This window comes from Crocodylus porosus, unplaced genomic scaffold (genome assembly GCF_001723895.1).
Source record: "Crocodylus porosus isolate Cpor-Errol unplaced genomic scaffold, CroPor_comp1, whole genome shotgun sequence".
NCBI lineage: Eukaryota > Metazoa > Chordata > Crocodylia > Crocodylidae > Crocodylus > Crocodylus porosus.
Window position 1 is genome coordinate 89,585,528 of NW_017728931.1, and position 24,400 is coordinate 89,609,927.

Genomic DNA, 24,400 nt, shown 5'->3' on the forward strand with positions numbered 1-24,400 from the left:
TATATAATGGCATTTCATATTAATCAGGAAAAAATACAGATTGTGGTGTTTATAATCAGAGAATTTTGGATTTTTTTTAACAGAGAAAACTGGAATCCCTTGTTATCACTGCAGAACCTGCAAGTAATGGGGCAGATGGGCACTCTCCTTGGTTTGAATGATAGTTTCATTATATTGTACTAAGTTTTGCATCCTTCCAGTAATAAAAAAGTACTGCCGTCTATATTTCCTGCTACCCAAGATACTGTTATACTGGTACTGAAAGATATTTGGGACTGTCAAGTAAATGCGTTTTTAATAGTTCCATGGTTACTTCTCTGTTTTAGATTATATTAAATAAAATGTGAGGGAAATTGTCTTATAATCAAATAACATGAGGAAACACGAGATAAGGTTACCTCACAGTTGACCTTCCAGTTGACATTCATATTTAATTTGCAGTTGTGATTTTTTTGCCTTTATTCTAATGAACTGATCTAACATAAATATGGCTTCAAACCAGCATGAACTCAGCCTGTGGAATTCACTGCCACAGAAGTTCAAAGTCAAATACTGTAACTTGGCTTTTAAGAAGGACCAGATTTTTTTTGTGAACAATAACATTTTTAGTTATTCTTGCTGAGATTAGGATAATTAAATTTCATGCTTGAGTCCTTCAGTCTTTACTCATTGCATTCAGTGAAAGACTCAGCTTAGCAGGAGACTTCAGTAAAGATGGCAGGATCAGGGCCCAAGGTTGTTCTGATCACATGGCCCTACTCAGGATCTGTCATGGCTGGTGCTATACAAAGATAAGGCTTTTCTCTTTGTGCACAGTGTTGTACAGTTAGCTAGTTGCATTATAGGGCCTTTGGCTTCCTCTGAAGCAAAAAATATTTGTCATTATAAGAGGCAGAATTTCAGCCTTGTATCGGAGATCAGAGGCCGTATAGCAAATAATCTATTCTTGTAATTTATGTCCAGTAAATTAGTGTCTAGCTGTAATCATCATCACATATTTAGTGCTTTGCAAACATTAAGTCTTATGCCATCCCATGAGGTAGATAAGCATTAGCTCTCATTTACCCAGTGGAAGCTGTATAGTGAAATGACATGCCCAACACCATCAAAGAGATGCCGTCTGAGTTTAGAATGAACGCTTGGAGTTCCTGACTGCCTCCATGCAGAGGCCTCTGGACCACTTAGTTGGCCAGAGTAAGGAAGGTTATGGGGAAAGGTACATTTATAACATCTTCAGAAGGGGAAGCAGCTGCTCAGGACCACACACAAGCTGTTAAGTGTGCATGAGCCAATGAAGTGAGCTAAATCACCCTAACTTTTATTCCTGGATGAAGCAGAGTCAAAGGTGGAGCAGTTTGGCTACAGTTGTATTGCTTCAGGCTCATGCAGCACTATAACAAAGCAGGAGGTCCCCTTCTCCTTTTGTAGTTTGTGCAAGTGCAGATTCCATCCATACCCTAAGGCACGGGTGTCAAACATATTGTCTAAAGGCCAAATCCAGCCAATGGAGCCCTGCATCTGGAGGAGGCCTGTGTGGATACCCCCAGTTTGGATCTGGCCTGGGGACCAAACAAGTTTGACACCGCTGCCTTATGGTTTACAGATAAAAAAATGTTTTATAATAGTGACTAAATTAGCAGAAACAATGATATAATACAGTGAAACATCACTTTCACTTTAGCCCATGTATTCCAATTAAAGGTAGAGAATTTTTTTAGGTGAATATTAATTTTGATGCAAAGGAGGAGTTTGGGGACAGACTGAAGCTATTTATGAATTAAAGTTGAATTGGAAGAAAAGAGGTGGAGGGAAGGATCTGAAATATGCCGAATGACATTTTTGTGGTATTTTCTAAATGAAATATTTTGCTTCAGTGATGCCAGCATTTTTGAGGTTTCTTTAAATGAAACTTTTTGACTTAATTTCAAATGTATTTTTGGTTTACAAATTTACTTACATTTTAAAAGGGCCAAAGGATATTGTTGAAAAAGTTAATAACCCAGAAAATGAGAATAGATCGTTTTGTTTTGGGTAAAATTTAATGTTTCAGGTTAGCTCAATATAAAATGTGTTGGTTTTTATTTTGCCCAAAACAAAAAAATCTGACCCAATGTCTGTATCAGTTGGAGTAGTAAACCAAAATTGTGGTGTTCATCCAGTTCATGCTGGCCCACCAGAAATTAGGAAAACATAAAATGAAAGTCTCATTGGTGTAACACTGAAAGGAAGATGCACCTTTGTTCTTAGTTTGTTTTTGTCTACTGAGCAAAGATCAAAACCATGTCCTTGGTCTGGATTAAAATTTTCTGTGTGCCTACATTTACCTGATACCACATCAACTTTTGAGTTCCTGGTCCAGGAGTGAAATTGAAAATGACTTGGGTAGGTACCTGGCATCTCTGTGTGTCAGTGGAGTAACTCTGGAGATGCTTAAGAGCAATTTTGATTTACGTGCTTTGGAGCTCTATACAGCGAGAGGTAGATGTGTCCAAGGTATAATTCAGAAGGCCCAGTATCCCTTAAGAGGTAGCCAGTGGGAAATGCCAGACCACAAAGGTGCATTTGAATTCCTGCCCTTCTCAGGCTATTCCTTATGTATCTTTATTCACTTGCAGTTCACAATGCTTAGTTCCAATTCTGAAATAGCTATGTATTGGACTTTTTAGGATGAGCATTCACAACAGATGGTAGATAGTGGTGGTGCCATCTTTGGTTCAGTACCTTGGTACTTAAACCATTTACAAATTCTGTAAGCATTAGAGTACTGGGTAAAAGATGAATGGTGTCATCATCATTTTTTATGAACTGAATACAGTGTTGTTGATGCGTGTTAGCTTTGGTTTCTGTATCTATAACAGCTGGCAGGATTGTAGGTAGAGTTTCTGTGCTTTCTAAGCATGCACTTGAGCTGGAATGGAGACTCTAAATTCTGAAATGGAGATATGTGCTTTATTTAGACACATAATGAGTTTTTTGTGGCTGTTGGTCCAGGGCCATTTTGAAATGCTTTTTAGTTCTTAGGCAACTAAAACGCAACTAAGTATAGCAGGGTTTGGCAACCTATGGTCCACATCCGGCCCACCAAGCAATTTTGCCTGAGAAACCTGAATATCAGTGACATTTTGACACTGGGGCAATTTGGTGGTGGTGGTGGTGTCAGTGGGATTATACAGAGCTCAGCTGGGTTGTGATGTTTTGGCAGCAATTCAGTCACAGGGAGAAGAGTCAGAGACTGCATCAGCAGTGCTAGCTTGACTTGGACCAGGCTATGTTCTGTTGGCCCACTACTTCCTGAAGTTATCCAACCGCCTTTGGAAAGTACCTACAGCAAAGATGGTTGGACAGCTGAATTTGTTCAGCTTAGTGAAACAATTACAAGTTACTGTTGCAAACTTTGGAATGCTGTCCACAGTTTAATCATACTTCTTTCTAGTTATTGAAAAATGTTATTTTTATCATTGATCATCTTTCAGAGACAAACTCTATCATTTCATTGTAGTAACTATGAATGAGTTTGAAGCTTATTAAAGTGAAATTATATTTGAAGTTTTTATAGTTTCAAAATTTGATAACATACATTATTGTTTTACTTTTCAGAGCATGATGAATGTATTACAAACCAGCACAACTGTGATGAAAATGCACTCTGTTTCAACACTGTGGGTGGGCACAACTGTGTTTGCAAGCCTGGTTATACAGGAAATGGCACTATATGTAAAGGTAAATTATCAGAAACACGGTTGAAACTTGCATGTTTTAGATTTTGTGGACATTTAATTTATCATAGTTCTTACAAATCTGTATGCCTTGAAGATGACACTATAGAATGCTAGGCCATGATTCTACAACCTGTGTGGACTGATCTCCATTGACTTTGTTTTTTTAAAAGTTCAAAGCGGTTTGTGAATTTAGTATTTATAAATTGATTGCTCTAAAATTTTGAGTAAACACTACAGAGTAACCCATTCAAAATAACTGCAGTACCAACAATATTACAGCTATGAAAATGTATTAACAAATGCAGTTTATCCACCATCAATCACTTGCTATTTTACTTGAATGAATTGTAGATTGAACTGCAGGATGTTGGGCATGCTGTATCACTTTGTTGTAAGTGAAAAAAAGATGGTAGTAAATGTTAAACATGAAACCTTTACTCCCCAGGAGAAGTTGGTCTTATGGTTGCTTGTACTGTGAGGCAGCGTCACACAGTGGCAACTATTAAAAATTATATTTTGAGTCTTACAAAGAAGCTCCATTTTCCAGAGCAGTGAAGCTGTTTTTAAAACTTCTAGAGCTCTATTTCAGTACTATTAGGGCACTAAGTCTTGGTTCCCCAAAAAGACCTTAAGTGCCTGAAGTGGAACATGGGTGGAATTTTTCTACCTCAAAAATATCTGCTCAACCTTGTACTGAAATTCTGTAAAATTCCCTGCACATGCCCAGAAGGCTGAGTAGTTCAGTGGCTAGTCCATGTTTAAACCCAGTCAGGTTCTTCAAACTAGACATTTTCCCACCTAAGTTGCCTGAGGGGCCCAGTCTGGTAGATTTGTTCAGAATCTCTCTAACACCCACTTACAGGAATGAGCTCTATATAAAACACAGCAGTGGCTGCCAGTTTTAATTAAAAAACATGGTTGGAGGTGGTAGTAGTTGTTCCATCCACCTTCTGTACAATGTTCAGGTGCCCATAAGGAGAGAGAAACTGGTTCAAAGCCATCCACAGCCTGAGAGGGTTCAAACCTGCAACTCTGGTCTCCAAGGAGAGTGCCCTCACCACTTGGTACGCAGCTGTTCTAGGGGTGGGAATTTTCCCCACACTTCCTTTCAATCCTGTGTCACTTTATAAACAAGAACTCAAGATTCATTGATCCAGGAAAAAGAGGTGTGAATCTGTATCCCAGTGATTGGCTCCTTCACCCAAGGAAAAGTAAGTCTAGATTCTGATCCCTGCTTACAGGGGCATTTGTCATTTTACAGTAAACAAACTTTAGATACAATGGATACATGTAATCACTGGCTATGCAATCGTGCTGCCCCTCTCTCTGGGCCAGTGAATCTTTAACATTTTTTTTGTTTGCAAAGTAACAGAATGAGACGTAGTTAGCCACATTAGGCTGAGGTCAGGCAGAAAGCAGGATAGATATACAAGTTAGACTAATTAAATAACATTATATATACAGAGCATAAGATTTTATGAACATATGAGTGACAGCAAACAGCATAAAGAATGCTTCAGCTCCAGAGCAGTCCCTAGCTTAGTGGGTAGAGGAGAAATATGGGTTTGAATGCCTTCAGGTTACAGAGAACATTGAACCCAGCTGTCCCATTTCCTGGGTGACTTGGCTAGACCCTGAGTGATTGTATAGGACATTTCAGAAGAAAAGGACGACTCCTCCTGTTTGAAAGATATACCGTAGGCATCCCATCTAATTTTAGGAGAGGCTTCTGAGCTGGGAATCCTCATCTGACAGTTGCTTCTCTGTAATCTGGAGTTGGATACCTGAGCCCATGACTGGAATGGGATTGGAAACACAACCTTCTCCTTAGCGTTCCCAATTAGGCAGTGTAGGTCATACCCAGTTAAATGTATTCCCTGTTGTGCATTTCATTCTCAGGCACCTAACTCCCCTCCATGAATTGTACAGGAAGCTTAAGTGTCTAACTCAGAACCATGGATCTCACTCTAGAAGCTTGGCATCTGACAGCTACACATCACAGCCCAAATTCCTTTCTGGATCTAGACCAAGGGTGGGTAATTATTTCAGCTGGAGGGCTGTTTAATGACTTTTGGTGAGCTGTTGAAAGCTGCAAGGGTAGGCCCGCCCCTTGACAGGTGCTCCGCCCCCTGGTCACCATCTTGGGACCAACCAGAAGTTCCACCCCTAACCTTTGACCTTTGCCACTGGAAGTCCCACCCCTTTCCTCAAGAAATGCTCCTTTTTTGAGGGGGGTTGCCATCTTGGAACCAGAAAAAAACAAATCATATACTAAAAACCAAACATCTAATATAACATATTTTTATTTTATTTCAAAAAATATTTTTGTCATGATTTAGTTGTATTTGCATAGTGTATATAGAGATGATTGCATAATGGCTCAAAACAAAGTCTTACTCTTGTATATTGTGCATGGGCAAGTGTGTGAGGTATGGTTGTGGAGTGGGGAGTGTATATTGGGAGGTGTGGGGTTTCTGGGGGGTTTAGGGTATGTTGCAGGGTATGTATATATGTAGGGGGATTGTGGGGACAGGGTGTGGGGTTTGTGGGGTGTAGGAACCTCCCTCCAAAGGCCCCCCAATAGGGCACACCCCTGCTGCCAGCAGCAGCAGCAGGCAGCAGGCCCTTGGGGTGTTCTTGGCCTGCACAGGTGCTGCCACCCAGCAGTGCACGGCTCCAGTCAATTCTGGGATCTTCACGTGGCAGCAAGGAGTGGCACCAAACCAGCCTGCCACTATCATGCGGGGCTCTCCACAACTCATATGCAGCTTCCAGTACTCACGCGTCACCAGGAGGGAGCCCTGCGCAATGGAGTTGGCTGCCTTCCCTGCTCCCTGCCAGCACATGCAGGTCCTGAGACTCTGCTGGGAAGCAGGGGGTGGGGCTCCCTTTCACTTCCAGTGGAGTCCAGGCAGCTTTACATGGCAGCAGGAAATGTGGAAGGCAGCTGGCTCCATCGCATGGGGCTTCCCCTGGTGGAGGGAAGTTACACATGCAGCAGGAAATGGGGAAGGCAGCCAGCTCCATCGCATGGGGCTTCTCCCTGGTGGTGGGAAGTTACACATGCTGGAAGCTGCATGTGAGTTGCAGGAAGCCGGGCATGAAAAAGGTGGGCCACCCATGCAGCTCCCAGAACTGGCTGGAGCCATGCACTGCCGGGCAGCAGCATCTGTACACTATAAACACCCTAGGGGCCTGCTGCTGCCACCGCCGGCAGGGGCTGTGTGCCATGGGGGAGGGAAGTTAGGGGCTTTGCACACCTCCCACTCTCCCTCACACTCCACACACTCATACCCACACCCTACCCACCTGACCTCCATGCTCCTGCAGTCCCCCTGAGCGTGGGCCCGAGGCTCTGTGCTCCCACCAGCTCCATACTTCTGCCAAGTGATATTTCCCCCACCCCCCTCGCCTCCTGCCACTTCCCTTCCTGCTACCCAGAGTGAGCACTGCAGCGAAGGCAGGAGGAGGAGCCACTGTAGGCTGGGAACGCTGAGCAGTGGCTGCAACAGGGGCAGCAGTAGCCCTGCCTGGATGCTGTGCATGCTGGCCGGGCTGGGGTCCTCCTGTGCATTAGGGTGGGAGCGAGGTATGCAGGCTGAGCAGGGTACAATTAATTTGTGCGCACCCATGGGCAGGATGAAGTTGCCTGGTGGCCCAGATCCAGCTTGCAGGCCATATTTTTCTGTCCCGATCTAGACTTAAGTCTTCTTTTAATGACGAAGCCATATTACAGAAGATCTGCAAACCCAAGGTTATGATCAGCAGTAACTTTCTGAGAACCCCTAGATAACCTGTGTCCTGACAGAATTCCAGTATTTGTAACAGAAATGAGACATAGTTTCAGTGGAATACAGCATTGTCCATGTCCTATTGTAGATGAGATGTGTGCAGTTAATTTGTATAATAGCTGGTGGCATTTCAGTGGTGGATGGAGAAATTCTAGTGTGCATGTGTATGTGGATAGCTTAGTTTAGAAAATGGTGCCCTTGAAGAAGCTCAGCTTAATTGCTTTCAGTGCAGACTTTAGGTCATAATTGGTAAAAGTTTTAAAGCCTTTTAGGAATGATAAATTTTTTATCATTTGGCTTTAACACCAGAGTACAAAGAGTCAAGTAGCCTGTTAATATGACGCTCATTTGTATCAGATAGGCATAGGCCTATATAATGAGGTAGTGCTGTCTTAAGAATGGTTTTGTCCTCAGGGAGACAACCCATTTTGGACCTTTCTAACGCAGATGAGAGAATAAATGTGATCTGGTCCCATATCTGGCTAGTGAAGTAGCCTACCCTTCTCTCTGCTTTTCTGGAGTGACTTTTATCCCTTGGAGGAACTGCCTCTAGTCTGCGCTCAAAGTTGCAGGGATTGCATTTGTGTCTGGCTGCTACATAAGGGGTATGAACACCTGCACAGTTGCTGAGCATAATCTAGCTCTTAGCTAATTGATTCTAAGCATACATTATGCTTTTACTATTTCAGCATTTTGCAAAGATGGTTGTAGAAATGGAGGAGCCTGCATTGCTTCCAATGTGTGTGCCTGTCCACAGGGCTTCACTGGACCCAGCTGTGAAACTGGTAAGAATATAATTTAATTAATTATAAAATCACCCTAATAAAATTGATAGTGTAAATTATGCAGAAAACAAATTTTCAGGTTTGTATCCTAAAAGAGGCAGCTACTGCTAGAAAGTGCCTGGATACGAAGTAGGTGAGCTCAATGACTTTTTTACATGCTTGCTACACTCTTGGTTTGGATAGGGATGATCCTGCCTCAGGCAGCGTGTTGGATTAGATGGCCTTGGAGGTCCCTTCCAGCTCTACTTCTCTATAATCCTATGATCTTAGCTAGTGGCTCACTGGCCTTGTAGCATAGGACATGAATGACTATCTTAGGTTTTGAAATTTCATAATTACCATTATTATTTACTCACTTTTCCATATTGAATGAATTTTGGTAGCTCTAACAGGCTACAGCTCATTTGAAATCTACATATTAAACCCAGATTGTTGTTCACTACTTCAGCTTTGTCAACCTGTGACATTAGTTCAGTAACCCAAATTCCTGTTCATTTTTATTTTGGGACTTTTTGGTCAACACATCATTCTTTACTTAATGTAAGATGGGCTTCAGTGTTCCCATTCTTTTAATGTTTTCTCACAACCCTTTTGTTCTGTTCTTGACATCTCCCAGGATGGCACTACCATGAAACCTTCTTTTAAAACTTTCATTCACGGTTTGGGATTGTACCAGTTAGAGCAGTGAGGGGGTTTACCAAACAATGTAATTTGCTATTATTGCTTCTACTGAATATCTTGACTGCCTGTAAATAATCTTTCAAAGTTAAAATAAATAATTTTGGTGTGTTGATTTTTTTATAATGGATTCTAACGGTAAATGGCCTCAGGAGGCAAAAGGGAGAGCTCTCTAAGATTGATTGGCCTCACTATGCCTAATAAAAGGGCAGTCTGCCACTTATGATTGACTATTGTTGCCATACTATATTGCCTTCAATAAATCTTCCAAATGCAAACACTGACTGATCTAAATTTTATTCTGCAAATGTTCTAGTCCATTTGAGAGGTGAAGAATTTGCTTGCTTTCATTCCGTGTCACTGTAGCTTGAATGCATTTTGTCAGTATGTGCAGGAGGGGCACTGTGTGTAATAACAGAATCTGGGTTGTTGACTTTTCTCTAGAAATGTCAAAATGGCATTTTTCAAATAGTTTGATTATTTCATTTGCTTTTCAAAACTGGGAATGATGTGCTACAGAATATCAAGTTCTCTGTGATGTAATGGTTTCATATTTCTACTGCAGCAGTCTCTATGACTAGTCTAGGTAATGCTTGATGTGTAACAGTGATTCATGAGCTTGTGATATTTTTTCCTATATATTCTTTACAACACTTCAGTGCTAGCAAAAAAACATGCTGAACGTGCACAGTTAGTGGAACACAAAGACTGAGATTTTCCAAAGCACTCAATATTGACCTAACTGCTCTCCTTGAAGTCACTAGGAGTTTGGAGAGCAGAGTGCTTTTGGAAATCCTGCCCTACATTTCCTATATATCCCTAAATATTTAACCTGAATTTCATAAGATAGTTACGATCTGATATCTCCTGTCACTTGTGCATGGCCCATACCCCTCAAGCCCAGAACCAGTGGTATAGGAACCTCTATCACGGTCATACAGTATGGGAAGATTTGTTTTTGCAGGGAGAAAATCCATCATTATCTAACAAGAGTGTCATAGTGTTTAGTGACTCCACATATCCATAAATGGATAGTCTCAACTGCTAGTAAATTAAATAACCTATGATATTAGAGGTCAGTCAGAAGTCAAAGGAGATCTGGTTACCTGCTTTGAGCATTCATGTGCACAAGAAAAGCTACTGCATACATTGTTTGCTAGCTCACTTGCTCTTGATGTATCCTTTCTTGTTCTTGGACAGGATTCTAATTAATTTCACTTGTCACTTTTAAAACATTATGTTGGTATATTCCAACCAGAATATTTTCCAAGCAAAAAAAAGAAAATTCTTGCTATGAAAGAGAAAGCTGTTGCTCTTTCATAAATGGAGTTATGAATGTAATTCCATCTACCTTACCTAGTGACAATCTGAATTTAAAATGGTACATTCCCACTGAATATAGACCATAACTTCTAGTTTGCTTGGTATGAAATGATTGGGGCAGCCATATAATAAATAATTTATATTGGAAGTTTGTTACTGCTTCATTTTCTATGTATTGAATGTATCCCCCAAGGAGCTTTGATCCCTCCCAAGGCACAGCTTTTTGGCTGTGCGCTTGTATGAGGAATGATAAGAACATGTATACTTCATATTTCTTTATTTCAGTTTATAATGCACACATTTTTTAAAGTTTGTGTCTTAGGATCCAGACACATATGCCATAAGATAAGCATACAGACAGATAAAAATTAACCAGCAGCTGCTCCTGAGCCCCAAACCATACAACAATTAACCAGAGATTAAATGAAAGCCTCAGCTATAATCAGCAGTTCTTATTGTGATCTCTTACCCTAAAAGTTGAGTATGTAAGGGAGTTTTTGCATCATGTTCCAGCCATTAACCAGTTTGGTCTATATTGAATGATGGTATAGAGACAAAAAGGCAGGGACATGTCTAAGAGCTCTCTCTCTCACTCTTCTATACTCTTGGGGGAGCTTGCAGGTTAAATAGCACCTCCAATCACAACCATTGAGTTTTGGGGGGATTGTTTTTTCTGAACCTGTTTCTGAGAAAAAATGAAATTTACATTTGTCAACCATTTGCATATGCTTAGGAATTCACTTAAATGCTCCTGTCCACCCACACACCAGGGTTCAGGTCAATGTTTTCCTGCCAGTCACTTAACAAGGAACGCCTACAAAAATTCCTTTGTCAAATCTGTGATTAAACCCCTCTTATTGACTTGAAGAGAGCCATGGGATGGAAAGCCTGATTTGTTTTCTGGTTTCAAGTAAAATGATTTCTTATATTCAAAAGAGGAGATGGCACAAGCCAAATGTATCATTTGTTCACGAAAAACTTACAGAAAAACACCAAGTTCTGTAGGTGCACTAACAGGGGATTAAGACATGCTAGGGAAACCTGGTAATGACAGTGATCACAAAATATTCTGAAAATAGCTTCTGTTAGAACAATGTTAATTCCAAAACCACAAAATTTGTTCAACAGTTTTTTTTCAGAATCCTGATGAAATTCGATTTCTGCTTCCAGGACTAGCTCTGTATTTTAGTTTAGAGAGTACATTAGGTTTTTAAAAAGCCCAGACAAATTAGAAATAGACCGGAAAGCAAGAACCAGAGCCCAAGATTCAGTCCTCCCAGGGAGTACCTATATCGCTGGTTTGGAGAATCAGGCTTCCTTTTGCTTGTTGTCCTTCTGTCTCCATCTTGCATTCTCAGCTTCCTAGTGGCTCAACTTCAGCAGAAGGATGGAGGGTGCCCTACCCAGACTACAATTCTAGGACCGAAGAAGTCCTAGAATTCTGGTCTTCCACTTTTGGGCTGAGTTCTAGAACCACTAGTCCTTTGCATAAAAGAGTGGGCACCAGCACTCTTGGCCATTTTTGAGAGTGAAAGTCACTGTAAACTGTGCATTGTACTGAACTGAATGCTGTGTTAGGCATCTTCTTTCCAAAGCATTGGAAATTCTTAATATGTTGCTGTGACTCAGACACTTAGGCTAAATATAGACATTTAAAAAGCTCAAGGCAGAATTGACCTAAGTTACAGTTTTTTATAAGAGGTGTGTCATCGTCAAGGAAAAACGAGTTCAGACAGCCAGTTAATAGTGGTATGCTCCAGGTGGTGCTATACTTAGCATAGACCATCTTGGTAGCCCTTTGAGGACATCTAGATTTTTCTGTTGACAACTGTAAGGATCATGGATGTATGAACCTTAATATGAATCTCACTCATGGGTGAGGCAACCCATTTATAGTATAGTAACATCTAAGTGGAGGTGTCTACTAGAATGATTTGCATTTGGCCCTTAGTCTTTAATTTTTGTAAATTTATTTTTAATATCTGTTGTTCACAAGATTAAAATGCAACTCAGATAAGTGGCTTGCCGATGTAATTGCTATAGACTGGATCTGTAGACTTGCATACTAGTTTCGGTACAAGCTAACTATTTAGCATGTGTGACTGATGCTCTTTCCTGCAACTTAAAATTAATTTGTTCAGGTGCACTAACCATGATAATAGAAGAATTCAGATTATTACCATTCCAAGGGGAGCCTGTGAAAATCCTTTAATTCAGAATCTGAGTTGTTAGGAAAATAGTTTTACTGGTACTCTGAATATAATTCATTGTCAAAGCTACTATAAAGCCTGTTAACTTTGCTGATATTGCTAAACCTGGCGGAGTATTTTAGCACTTTTAGCATCACAAGAGAATTGCTTTCATTTAATCCCTTGATCCCTGGTGTTCCGTTAAAACAACCACAGCCAGTTCATGGCTAGACAGGTTCTAAATCTAGGAAACAGTGATACAAATGGTACTTGAAGCCTGTGTAGCATTGGACTCTGAAAGAATTGGAATTACTGGTAGCATACCCTTTAAAGATTCTAGATGCTAAATTTATTAGAACCTTGCAATGGACTTTTTAAGTATCACATTTAGAACTCTAACAATTAAAAAAAACAAACAGTTTGCCTTGGAAATTTTTCAAAAAGAAATGTATTTTACTAGCCACGCTTGTTGTGCCCCTGCTTTCACATCAGAAGGTACAAGTTTGGACTAAGTGACCTTGTGAGTGCCCTTCTACCCTACTGATTTCAGTTCACTGCTAAGTCTGCATATTAAGATAAGATTTTGAAAGGTTTAGCAAATTGCGATTCCTGATTTGACACATCATCTAACAGCTTAACTTTTCAAGGGTCAGTGAGGCCCCTGAAAAGTGTCTCAAATCAGGCACATGAACTCATTGGTCATTTGTAGGGATCTCCAGAATTTATACTGGAAGCACGTGGTTCAGAGGCTTCTTTAATTCTGGACTTTCTCCCATGCGCTCCCCCGTCTGATTGGTAGAGGGCCCCGTCGTTCACTGCTTGATGGCTGGGAGGTGAAAACCACAGCTGCAGTTGCTATGAGGTTGAAAAACATCAGGTATGGGCAGCAGGTGATAGGGCCTCTTGGCCAATCAATAGTGGGGGGGCATACAGGGGAAACTCCAAGATTAAGGAAGCCACTGCACCGCCCACTTCCAGCGTGAGTTCCAGAGATCTCTAGTCACTTGTGAAGATCTTGGCCTCTGGTTCTAAGTGAATCAACAGTTTATGCAAGCAAATAAAATAATACTGTATTTGAAATTTAAATGTCAATCAACTATTTCAGTTTGAATCCATATTTCTTAAATAAATTAGTTTAAATTTAACTTTTAACATTACATAAGCATTTCTAGTTCATTTTCTAACCTTAGTCCATTGCCAGAGCTCTAACTTCAGCCAGTAGAAGCTTTGCCTAAACAAAAAAGAAAGTTGTACCACTTTAGTGGAAATTCAATGTCCTTTTGCTTTACATTAATTTTTAAAATTACCAAAAATCACCAAATTAAAAATACCAAAATAAAATTTTATTTATTAATGTAGGTATTAGATTTATATGCTGTCATCCCCCAAAAGAAGTTCAGGGCAGCTTACAGTAAAACATAAATAAATTATAAAGACAAAAAATATTAAAATAAATAATGCATAACAGAACAAACTCACCAGACAGTGCCCAAAACTTAACTCCACCAAAATAAAAATGTCTCACAGCATTTCTGGAAGATGAGCAGGCTCAGGCTGTGATGGATCACACAGGGAAGGAAATACCAGAGCTGCGGAGTGACTAGCAAGAATGGCTTCTGTCATGTTTTTGCTAAATAAAGTTGGTGCACAGATGGAGAATGCATGAGATTGTTCTGGGTTCACCTTAGGAATCACAATAGAAAATAATGGAGAAGATGGTTCCTTTAGGAGTGCAGAACCCAGATCCTTTAGGGCAGGGGTGGGCAAAGTCCAGCCCATGGGCCAGATCTGGCCTGCAGTGGACTCAGTTTCAAAGCAACCCCTGCCCACATGGCTGAGACCAGTTTCCATGGACACCTCAGCCGCAGCTGCGCTGTGATAGCACAAGGCTGGGGTTGCCATGCAGACCAGGCCCAGCTATGCTTGGAGGACAGGGGGCTGCTCTGGAGCTGCTGGCATCTTGCAGCGGGGGCAGCTTCATCCAGGGCCAGGGCAGAGCTGCAGCCTGCATGATCTGGGTAGGGGTGTGGAGGCAGAGGATCATGGCGCTGCCCTAGCTCAGGACCATGCAGTCACCGTTGCAAAGAGCTGGGGCAGAGCAGCAATCCATTGCCTGTGGTGTGCCCCTGCCTGAAACATGCAGGCTAGAGATCATGCCAAAGGTGATCCCTGCTGCCTTCCTCTGTGCCATGCTGCATGGGGGGCTATGCCATGATCCCCCCAGAAGCCCCAGCAGCTGCTGCCGCAGCTGGTGAATGCAGGGCTTTTATTTTTATTTTTTAAAGAGCCAGGAGCTAGGGCCAGGTGGGGCAGCTACCAATGGAGCTGGGAGAGCAGATAGGGGATGAGAGCTCATGGCAATATCTCTTCAAGCTAGCAATAAGCTTGAAGAATCAGTTTAGTGGGGATTGCCCAGGAGCTGGTGAGTGCGGGCTTTTTTCCCCTTTTTTTAAAGAACTGGGAGCTGGGGCTGGGCAGGGCAGCCATGAGGGAGGCTGGAAGAGTGGGCGGGGGTCGGGAGTGCTCAGGGGGAGCTGGGGGAGCAGGCAGGGAGGGGGCTTGGCTGGGGTCCCTCCATGGTCTACTCCCCCCTCCTTCTGCCCCCCCCCCCTTACCTGCACGGAATCTGGGTCAAGCTCCCTGCGAACAGGGACTGCCCAAATCTCTGTAGCTCTCTGAATGTTTTCCAGATCGATTCAGAGAGCTTTGAATTGATTCAGACCTTTTTACTGGTCTCCTGATTTCATTTGGATTCAGAGATCCAGCTACTGAATCAGGCCAAATTTCCTCTGAATTGAATCAGCACCCGAAGCTTTGCACAGCCCTACTGCTAGACCTTGTGAAATCCTCACATGATGGAATGAAAGCAACTGTAATGTATGAAAACCAAGAGTCTGACTTGTTCAAAATCAACAACAGGGTGAAGTAGGGCTGTATATTGACTCCCACATTGTTTAATATTTGTCTCATTCCTGTTTCAACACACATTCCGTGATGTTTGAGAGGATGTATATGTCTACGCTAGACATGGTGAAGGACTGTTCATTGCAAACTTTCAAACATTGTAAAGTTTAGAGCTAAAACAAAAGTAAAGGAAATCGTCATAAGGAACCTGTTTGCAGATGATACAGCTTTTGTGGCAGTTCTCTGACTCATGCAAAATCTGTGGGCTAGCAATAAGTTTGAAGAAGACTGTTATCATGCACCAAGGCTCTTCAGAATCAGTTCCAGATATCACCCTAGATATAATATTCATCTGGAAGTTGTTGACTGATTTTTCTACCTTGGCTCTACTGTTACCAGCAATATAGATCTTGATGCTGAGCTCGCTATAGTAGAATCAGCAAAGCAGCCAGGAACTTTGGTCTTTTCCAAGACAGAGCCTGGAACAATAACAAACTGTCAGCTAAAATGAATATCTGTATTTTTGAGATGTGTTTTATCCGCTCTTCTATATGGCTCAGAAACATGTATGACCTACGCCAAACATCAAAATTAAACAGCTCTCATATCAGATGCCTGCATAAAATTCTTCAAATAAGATGGCAAGACAGGGTGATAAATGTGAAAGTGTTAAATCATGTTGATATGTCATTCATGAGACCGTTGATTAGTGAGAAAAGAGTCAAGTTGCTTGGTCTTGCCAAGTGAATGCTGGATCACATCCTGAAGCATGTGCTGTACTCTGAAGCTTATGAAGGATCTAGAAAAGAGAGGCAGACCACTGCATAGATTTTGGGATGCTTAAAAAGATGACTTAGTATCCTTTGGAATCTCTATGGATGTTTGGGAAGGGAGTGCAGAATGCTGCTCTGGTTCGTAGAGTCAGCTTGCAAATGGAGCGAGGCACTGAGGCAGGCTGGATCCAGTTTTGTAATGACCAGTGTCAGAGGAGGAAGGATCTGCTGCACAGATTCAGAGCATTGCTAGTGCATGGGTGTGCCCTACCTGTGGATGGGACTGTCACTTGTGCATAGGACTCAGCAGCCATCAGAAAACTCATACAACATGCTCTGTAAAAAGCAACAGTGCCAAATGAGATGGATTACTAGCTTCATGGACCAGGATAACATCCTTTTGAGTTGTCATGGTATATGCAAATAACAAACCTACTCAGTGAATTTACATAATATTACTGAATATGAAAATCCATTTTGAAAAGTTATTTTAAAGTACCATAGAAAAAACAGTATACAATTATGTGTACACTTCTGGGCAGTACCACACCATCAAGTTTTTAGTCTTCTATCAGAGCTAATGGAAGACTTAAAATAATTATATTTTGTACCTATAACAATTTTTTAACAGTTCTGGGTGTTTGCTTGTACTTGATCCTTTGCTCTACTGTACTTCAAGAATGACTGTGCACTTTAAAAAAAAAAAAGTTTGTGTAAATGTTTTTGATGACTTCAGTAGTTTTTAATGGGAAGCTACTATGCAAGAAGTTTCCCTTCTGAGTTCTGCCAATATATTGATTAGACTCTAAATAACTGGGCTATTCTAAGACTACCTCTCTTGGTAGTTGCAAGGTATACAAGTCATTACAAATGGTGAGATTGTTTATGTCATGTAGAATCATTTGTTAGGGATAGGCTGAAATCACCAAATTAATTTTTGGATGATGACCTCATGTAGTGTTCTTATTGCTGGATATAAAAGGTATTGAATATGTCTGTAGGGCATGTAGAAAGGCTAAGTGCAAATAACCAAATGATGGGGTATACCACTTTACACCAGCTGAGGATTCAAACTAAAGGGTGTGTTTTTGGTTTTTTTAATTTGGTATGAGTTTGATGAAGACTTTGAGTAGTAATTTTCAACATATACCATAGGGCTATGGTCAAATTAGAATTTATAAAAATGAAGGAAGTGAATTTTTGTCTTATTTGCAGTAAGCTTTCACCAGGAAAATTTCAGAAAGCTGAATCTTTACATCCTTCAAGTGTGGCAGAAATATTAACATGCCTTTCTTGCGTTAAAACACGGGAGCCTGAGGCTATGGCAAGGCTTGCAGACTTTCTCTCTAGTTGGGAAGGTGTTCCAGGCAGTGTCGTCTTCTTTGACTTACCCCAGTTCAAAAAAACAGCTTTAAAAATAATGGATGCTTGAGTCTGAATCTCTAGGTTGGCTACCTTTAATCTGAATAGATTGTTTTAAGAATTATCTTAGTTTCTTTATCTATCAGAAGCTAATGTCTATCATGCCCTAACCATCCTACAATTATCTCTTGTGGGCATGTGGCCAATTAAGTGGGATTTTTGGCATGTAAAATATGTATTGCCTAGTTACTGGGAGCTAGGATGCTTTTTTGCTTTAATGGCTCCTGGTGAAGTAGAGAATGTAAGGAGGGATAGCACATTATTGCTTTTTCAATTCCCACTGAGGTCCAGCAAGGATGTGAACTCCCAGTAGCTCTTGGATGGGGCACCAGCCCTGAAGGGTACATGCAAGGAAGGGAATTCCAGAGCTGAGGAGTGACTAGAGAGAATGGCTTCTACAGTACTTCTACTAGTAGAATCACAGTTTCAACGGAATAAACCCTAACTGTACAAGTGTTCAAACAGTTTCTATTGGACCAAAATGGTTGGGTCTGATAGAAACTTCTACCTCATCCAACAACCTAGTAAATGCCCCTGGTAGAATTTTTACCAGAGAGACAAAAAATTTTTCACTTCTCCAGTAGAAGCCTCCATGTTGCTTTCCAGCATCCCAGAGTGACTTGCTTTATCCCCTTCCCTTCAGGGACACGGTCTGTAACTCAGCTGGGCTTCATTGTTTCAGCCAAATCACAGACTAAACCCCTCCCTGTCAGCCGCAGGACTGGAAAAGCCCGGCCCCTTTTTAACAGCCCCAGAACTGCAGCTGTTAAATCCCTAACCCTGAGCAGGTAAAGGGAAAGTAATGCACCAGCACCCCCAGACCCTGCACTATTCTCCAAATCCCCTGGCTCACCCCCTGGAGACCTCAGTTCTAGCCCAGGTCCTTGAGATCCCTAACTAACCCTTGCTATGGACTTGGACTTTGCAGAAAACACCTCTACTATTCCCGGAGCCCCTTTATCCATTCACCTAATGGACTCCAGACCCTATGCTATACCCTGAACTAGATCCACTCCCCCACACCACCGTGGACTGGCCTGCCCCTGCCAGAACCCCCTGACTCACCCCACCTGGAACCTACCTGAACAGCTAGTCCATGTCAGTGGACTTCATTCTCAGCAAGGGCCTGTCAGTGCTGTTTGGGTAGAGCAGGGGGCAGGAATCCAGATCCGCCAAACTTCCACCAGACCCTTCCACCCACCCAAAGAGCACTGACAGGTCCCCAGTAGGAGTGGAGCACATTTATATGGATGAGCTAGACTCTATCAGAACCACCCCAACTCTGGCCGTTGTGGGGCTTCATGTGTTGCAGTTCCAGCTGCACCACAGGCAAAGCCCCACTGCTGTAGCAGAGACCAGTAATAGCTAGGACAGACAGCCATAGCAGCACTATGGGCAAAAACCTCATTGTGGCTGCCAGATCTTGTTCCCCCTCCCCCATACCTAAACAGAGATTCCAACTCCCTACTGTCTTCCCCATGGCAGCACCCAGCCCATGAGCACACAACCCCAACCTGCCAGTATCCACCCTCAACCCACCAGTACCTAGTGCACGAGCACCGGACCCCAACCAGACTCATCTGGTCTGCACTGGAACTAGGTCTGTTGGCTGGTGCCAGAGAGGTAGTGATCCACTGCAGGCTGCTGGAGGGGAAATTGACAGACTTGAAATGATAGCACCACCCACTTGGGGTTGCTCTGAAAGCCTGACAACTGGGAGTGGTATGAAGGGTAGGGAGGAATAGCCCCCTGTGGTAGACAACAAATATGCCCTGACCTGTACCCTTGGGTACTGTCATGTATCTCCAGACAGACTGGGGAGCCTGCAAAGCGTATTGGGATGCGTACTCTGGGCCTCACCTGGCTGAGTGCCTGCATAGTACATTGCTGCCCTCCAGATGTTTGCACAGTGTTCTACCAGTAGAGTTTGCAGCTGCTTAAATTAAACTACTCAATTTCTACATTTGAACACTTGCACTCACGCTAAGTGTGTTACTGAAAGATTTATATTAAGTATTGTGCATATTTTTGCTGGTGTGATTTATTTTAAATTCTGGTCTCTGCTACTCAGTGCAAGATTCATGTCATAGACTGTCAACCTTTATTTTCTTTAAAATTAAGTTTCTTTGTTCTGTTTATCAGACTCTTGCAAAAATTAAAACCCGCTAATGCCACCAGTCTTTTCAGAAACATTCAGTTATTAGTTTTTCTATTTTGCTAAATACAATCAAATATGTTACTTCTTTTGTTTTGTTCCTTGTCAACTCTGGTAAAAGTAATTTTACTATTCTGCATCCCATGCTTTGAAAAATTTGGCCAGATATTTAGCTGATGTACATAGATGTGGCTCTACTGAAGTCAGTAGCATATTTCCACGTTATGCAATATAAGAATCTGGTTTATAATTTTTAAGAACAATTCTTCTGTTTCTCCAAATTGTTTATTCTTTAAGAAATATTTATTAATAATTTCAACGAGCATTATCCTAAGAAATGCTTATGTGTATTACTGTGGATAAAGAAAATAGCTATCAATTTTTGTCAATATAATTTTGTGTGAGAGATGGGTTTTTTAAATTTCTTTTTATTGGACCACCTGTGTGGTTGAGAGGTTTGGCAAGCTTTTGGGCACACATTGCCCTCCCACAGGTCTCAAGGGCAAAAGCTTGTGAAACCTCTTTTCACCTGTATACTAGGTCAAACAAAATATATCACAAAAAAATCCTTGCTTCGCACATTTTATGGACCATCACAGCTACATTCCCATAACATTCCATTCCCACTATTAATAACATGTTGTTATTTCTGAGAAACAGTAAAAAAAACAAAGACCACAAAAGTGTATTGCTGCGTACAACCAAGTGCTTTAATATATTCCTGTAAAGCAGGGCTCAGGTGAGCAGGAATCTTATTAAGCTGGAGCCTGGCTAAAGGAGCCATAACATTCAGTGCAAAATTTTCAGAGCTTTACTCCCATAAATCACCTTCTTTCCCTCCAGTATATTAGTATTCAAGATGAATAGACACCCAGTTCTGCATGCATAAAGATAAAACCCGTTACCATTAATGTTTGCACCCTTCATCAAGTAAGAAATATATCAAGATTTAATAAAAGTCAAACTAGGGTCAATTTCAATGGATATTTTATGCCACAGGGATCTCTAGTGTGATGCATTTTTCTAAGCCATTTAAATGCCACCACAAAAGACATCCTGCATTTGTCTGCAAAATTATTCTGCATAGCATTTTGTAGACCACATCCTAAAGAAGACTGAGCTTTTAAGAATAAATCCTAAAGTAGGTACTCAGAAAACGCTTCCTCTTTTTCACTTACACAGACTGTTGGGAGCAAACCAGATAGAGACTTCCTTCCTCTCTATAGAGAAAAGGGAACCAACACTTTTAAGATGTTGTACAGAATGGCTAGAACTCAGGCTCTAACTCCCTCCAGTATGTGTTTCTCTATAAGCCTGTGTAGGAGTTTGTTTTTACTTGGTGGAGGCGAGGGACTAGACACACTCACAGTGATGTGGAAAACAGTGGCTGCATAAAGTCTGAATACAGTAGCTGTAAAAAAGGTGTGCCTCTTCAACAACAACAGAATCTCAGATTTGGGTTGGGGTGGAATAATTCATCCTAAATCAGGATAAAAAAAACCAGCAATTCATACTTTTTTGTGGGTGGGAAAACTGAAAAATTCAATGTGGGAGAAATTAAATAGGAGTAGGCTTATTCTTGAGGCATCCTGCTCTCTGAGGATGCCTAACTCAGGTAGGAAACTTGGAGCCTGCTTACTCAGTGGGTATATTGACAAGAAACTAAGCCCTGCCCCTGGCAAGATGTTCAAATTCTTAAAATCACTTCCAGATGTGGCATGCTGTCCAGTAGCAGTCTGGCTTGATGGCTTGAGCCAGATGGGTCAGGCTGATTGGTTGGGACATTTCCCTTCCCCAGCAATCAGAAGAAGGCAGGAGGAAGGCTTGCCCAGCCCTGACCTAGGGGTGAGGTAAACAAGAGGACCTAAGGGGGGAACTAACCCCTCAGACTTTCTTATTGGTTTGTTTCCAATCTGGGGGTGGAGCATCCAGAGGGAATAAAAGCCTGTGTGGCCAGCGCACAGGCAGGTTCAATGGGGGACGACGAAGAGGGCTGTGGACGAGCTGGTGGAGCTGACCAGCGGAGTGGAGCAGTTGCTCTAGAAGTCCCTAGAAGATGCTTCCACTGAGCAGGAAGCACCACTCAGCTGAGTGGGGAGTGAGCTATGGCATCAGTGCACAGATTGGTGCAGGGAGGGTCTAGGAGCAGACTGGACCTTGGTGGCTCCCCAGCCCTATACAAAGGAGGAGGACTCAGTGCATGGATTGGTGCACAGGGCTGTAGAGCTGAAGGGATCGCTGTGGGCTGCATGAGGCAGCATGGCTCCCCAACCCTTCACAAGGCAGGAGCCCTCGGTGTACAGATTGGTGCATAGGGCAGTGCATGGGGCAGAGAGAGCTGAGCAGAGCTGACAGTACACCATGGCTGCATGAGGCAATATGGGTCCCCATCCCTGCACGAGGCAGGCACCCCTTCGGTGCATGGGGCAGAGAGAGAGAGCTGACAGGGCTCAGTGGCTGCATGAAGCCACTTGGGCCTTCCTTCAGTGAGCGGCAGCCGGGCAGGTTGACCACTCCAGTGAAGGAGGACGCACTACATCCAGCCCACAGATAGAGATGAGCCTAACCCTCCAAAGCTGCTGGGAGTCATGAGTTACCCGGGAAGGGGATTTCCACAGGGGAGATGGGGCTCTCCCCCATTCGGGTGATCAAAGGGAAGTCCCTGACATGGAGGGGGAATGACTTCCAGTGGGAGTAAAGAGAAACCTAGAGCTCTACCTGTTTGTTAAGGGTGGTGTCCGTGATTATGGGGCCTCTCCTAGCTGTGACCTAGGAGAGGGTGATGGTGTTCCTTTAAGGTAGTGGGTTCCTTGCCCTGGTACCACTTCTTCTTTGGGCACAGCTGCTGTGCCATTGTTGTGTTCTGGTTCCTCGTTTTGTTGGGATTTTCATTGTAAACTTGCATCTTTAATGTTGCCTTGTGAGAGGATTGTAAGCTGCTCTATTTATCCTGCTAGTAGGGTCTGCTAGCTCAGCCCTGACTCTATACCTGAATTTATTGTATCGGTTAGCATTATGTATTGGTATCCATTTCATAGATTTCATAGACATTAGGGCTGGAAGGGACCTCGGGAGATCGAGTCCAGCCCCCTGCCCAAAGGGCAGGAAGTCAGCTGGGGTCATAGGATCCCAGCAAGATAAGCATCCAATTTGCTCTTGAAGGTGTTCAATGTAGGTGCTTGAACCACCTCCGCTGGCAGACTGTTCCAGACCTTGGGGGCTCGGACAGTAAAGAAATTCTTCCTTATGTCCTGCCTGAAACGGTCTTGCAGGAGTTTGTGACCGTTCGACCTCGTCATCCCTTGGGGCGCTCTGGTGAACAAACGTTCCCCCAGAACCTGGTTGTCACCCCGATAAACTTATAGGTGGCCATCAGATCACCCCTGAGCCTGTGCTTTTCCAGGCTAAAGAGTCCCATGGCTCTCAGCCTGTCATCGTAAGATCTGTTTTCCTGACCATCCCATTTGATGTAATATCACTGCAAGTTCTGTTATTGTTCATCGCTGCCAGATTTTCCTTTGTTGATTTGCTGTCTAACCTGTGTTTTATCATTGAGTGTCCCCACACTTGCTGCCTGGAGGGCCCTGTTGAGGGCAGGGGCTGCATGTTAACTGGAAGTTCACAGGGGACCGAGGCCTGTGCCTGAGTTCATGGTTAACAATAGTTATTGTCTTTTGTAAACCTACATTTGTAAATAGCATATGTATATATATGTATATAAGTGTATGTTTAGAAGTTTTATATAATATTGTATACTTAAACCTATAAATAGTTAAGTATCACTGGGTGTCCCTGGTCCCTGCTGTGCTCTGTAGGGAAAGGAGGTGAGCTGGCCTGCAGCTAGGCTGTCACGCTCCCACAGCATACACGCATCCGCTGACATCCCTTCAGTTGAAGAGGGGGTACCAGCTGCTTACCACCTGGGTTACACAAAGGGAAAAGAACAGGAGACTCAATATGCAGAATTTCCCTTCACTGTCTCCAAGGGCCCCCAAATGAGTTTCATGGAGAAGGAGGCACTTTGAATTTAGAAGGGGTCTTCAGAATTCGATTAATAAACTGGCCTAAGAATCTGTGGTATTTGATGCTTGTAGTCTGATAAGCACTGGAGAGAATTGTAGTCTCGAGGGAAAAGTAATGCTGCAGATCCCTCATTGCAGATTAAATTTAGCAGACAATGAATATGTGTTGGATGAATTGTCATTGTAGTGCACAGTGTTATCAAACTTCAGCTAATTACCTGCCTGCAAAAGTAGAGCCAATTGTCTATTAGATTTACACTTGCCTTCACATTTACTAACTAACAGGAAGTGTGCGTGTGTGTGTAAAATCAATCACAAATTGTTGAGGAAAGTTCTAACTGCTGAAGAATGAGATTTTTTTGCGAGGACGCAAAGTACCAAGCAGTAAAAGAGGCAAGAGAAATACAGATACGTGCAGTAAGAAGATAATGCTGAAATTCCATGTATAAAATACACGTGTAAAATGTATATAAATAGCACAATGAAATTCAGTGTGCAGAATGTTCTGTTTAGGGTGGACTGTCTTGAAATAACTTGAACTAAAGTGATTTATGTTTGCCCGTGCTACGTTCAATTACGACTCCACAATTGTTCTTAAAAAACGCCAGCAGAATACAGTAGTGTGGTCCATAAAATCCT

The 24,400-nt window shown here is 42.3% G+C and overlaps 1 protein-coding gene across 1 annotated transcript in view; it reads left to right on the forward strand.

The window, feature by feature from the left end:
- Positions 1-24,400, forward strand: part of NELL2 (neural EGFL like 2) — a gene marked incomplete at its 5' end in the record, with an annotated part of 258,597 nt that overhangs the window by 188,604 nt on the left and 45,593 nt on the right. The window contains 2 exons of the mRNA XM_019543949.1: positions 3,598-3,720; positions 8,200-8,295. Of these exons, the coding sequence (XP_019399494.1) occupies positions 3,598-3,720; positions 8,200-8,295 (219 nt within the window). The remainder of the gene's footprint in view (positions 1-3,597; positions 3,721-8,199; positions 8,296-24,400) is intronic.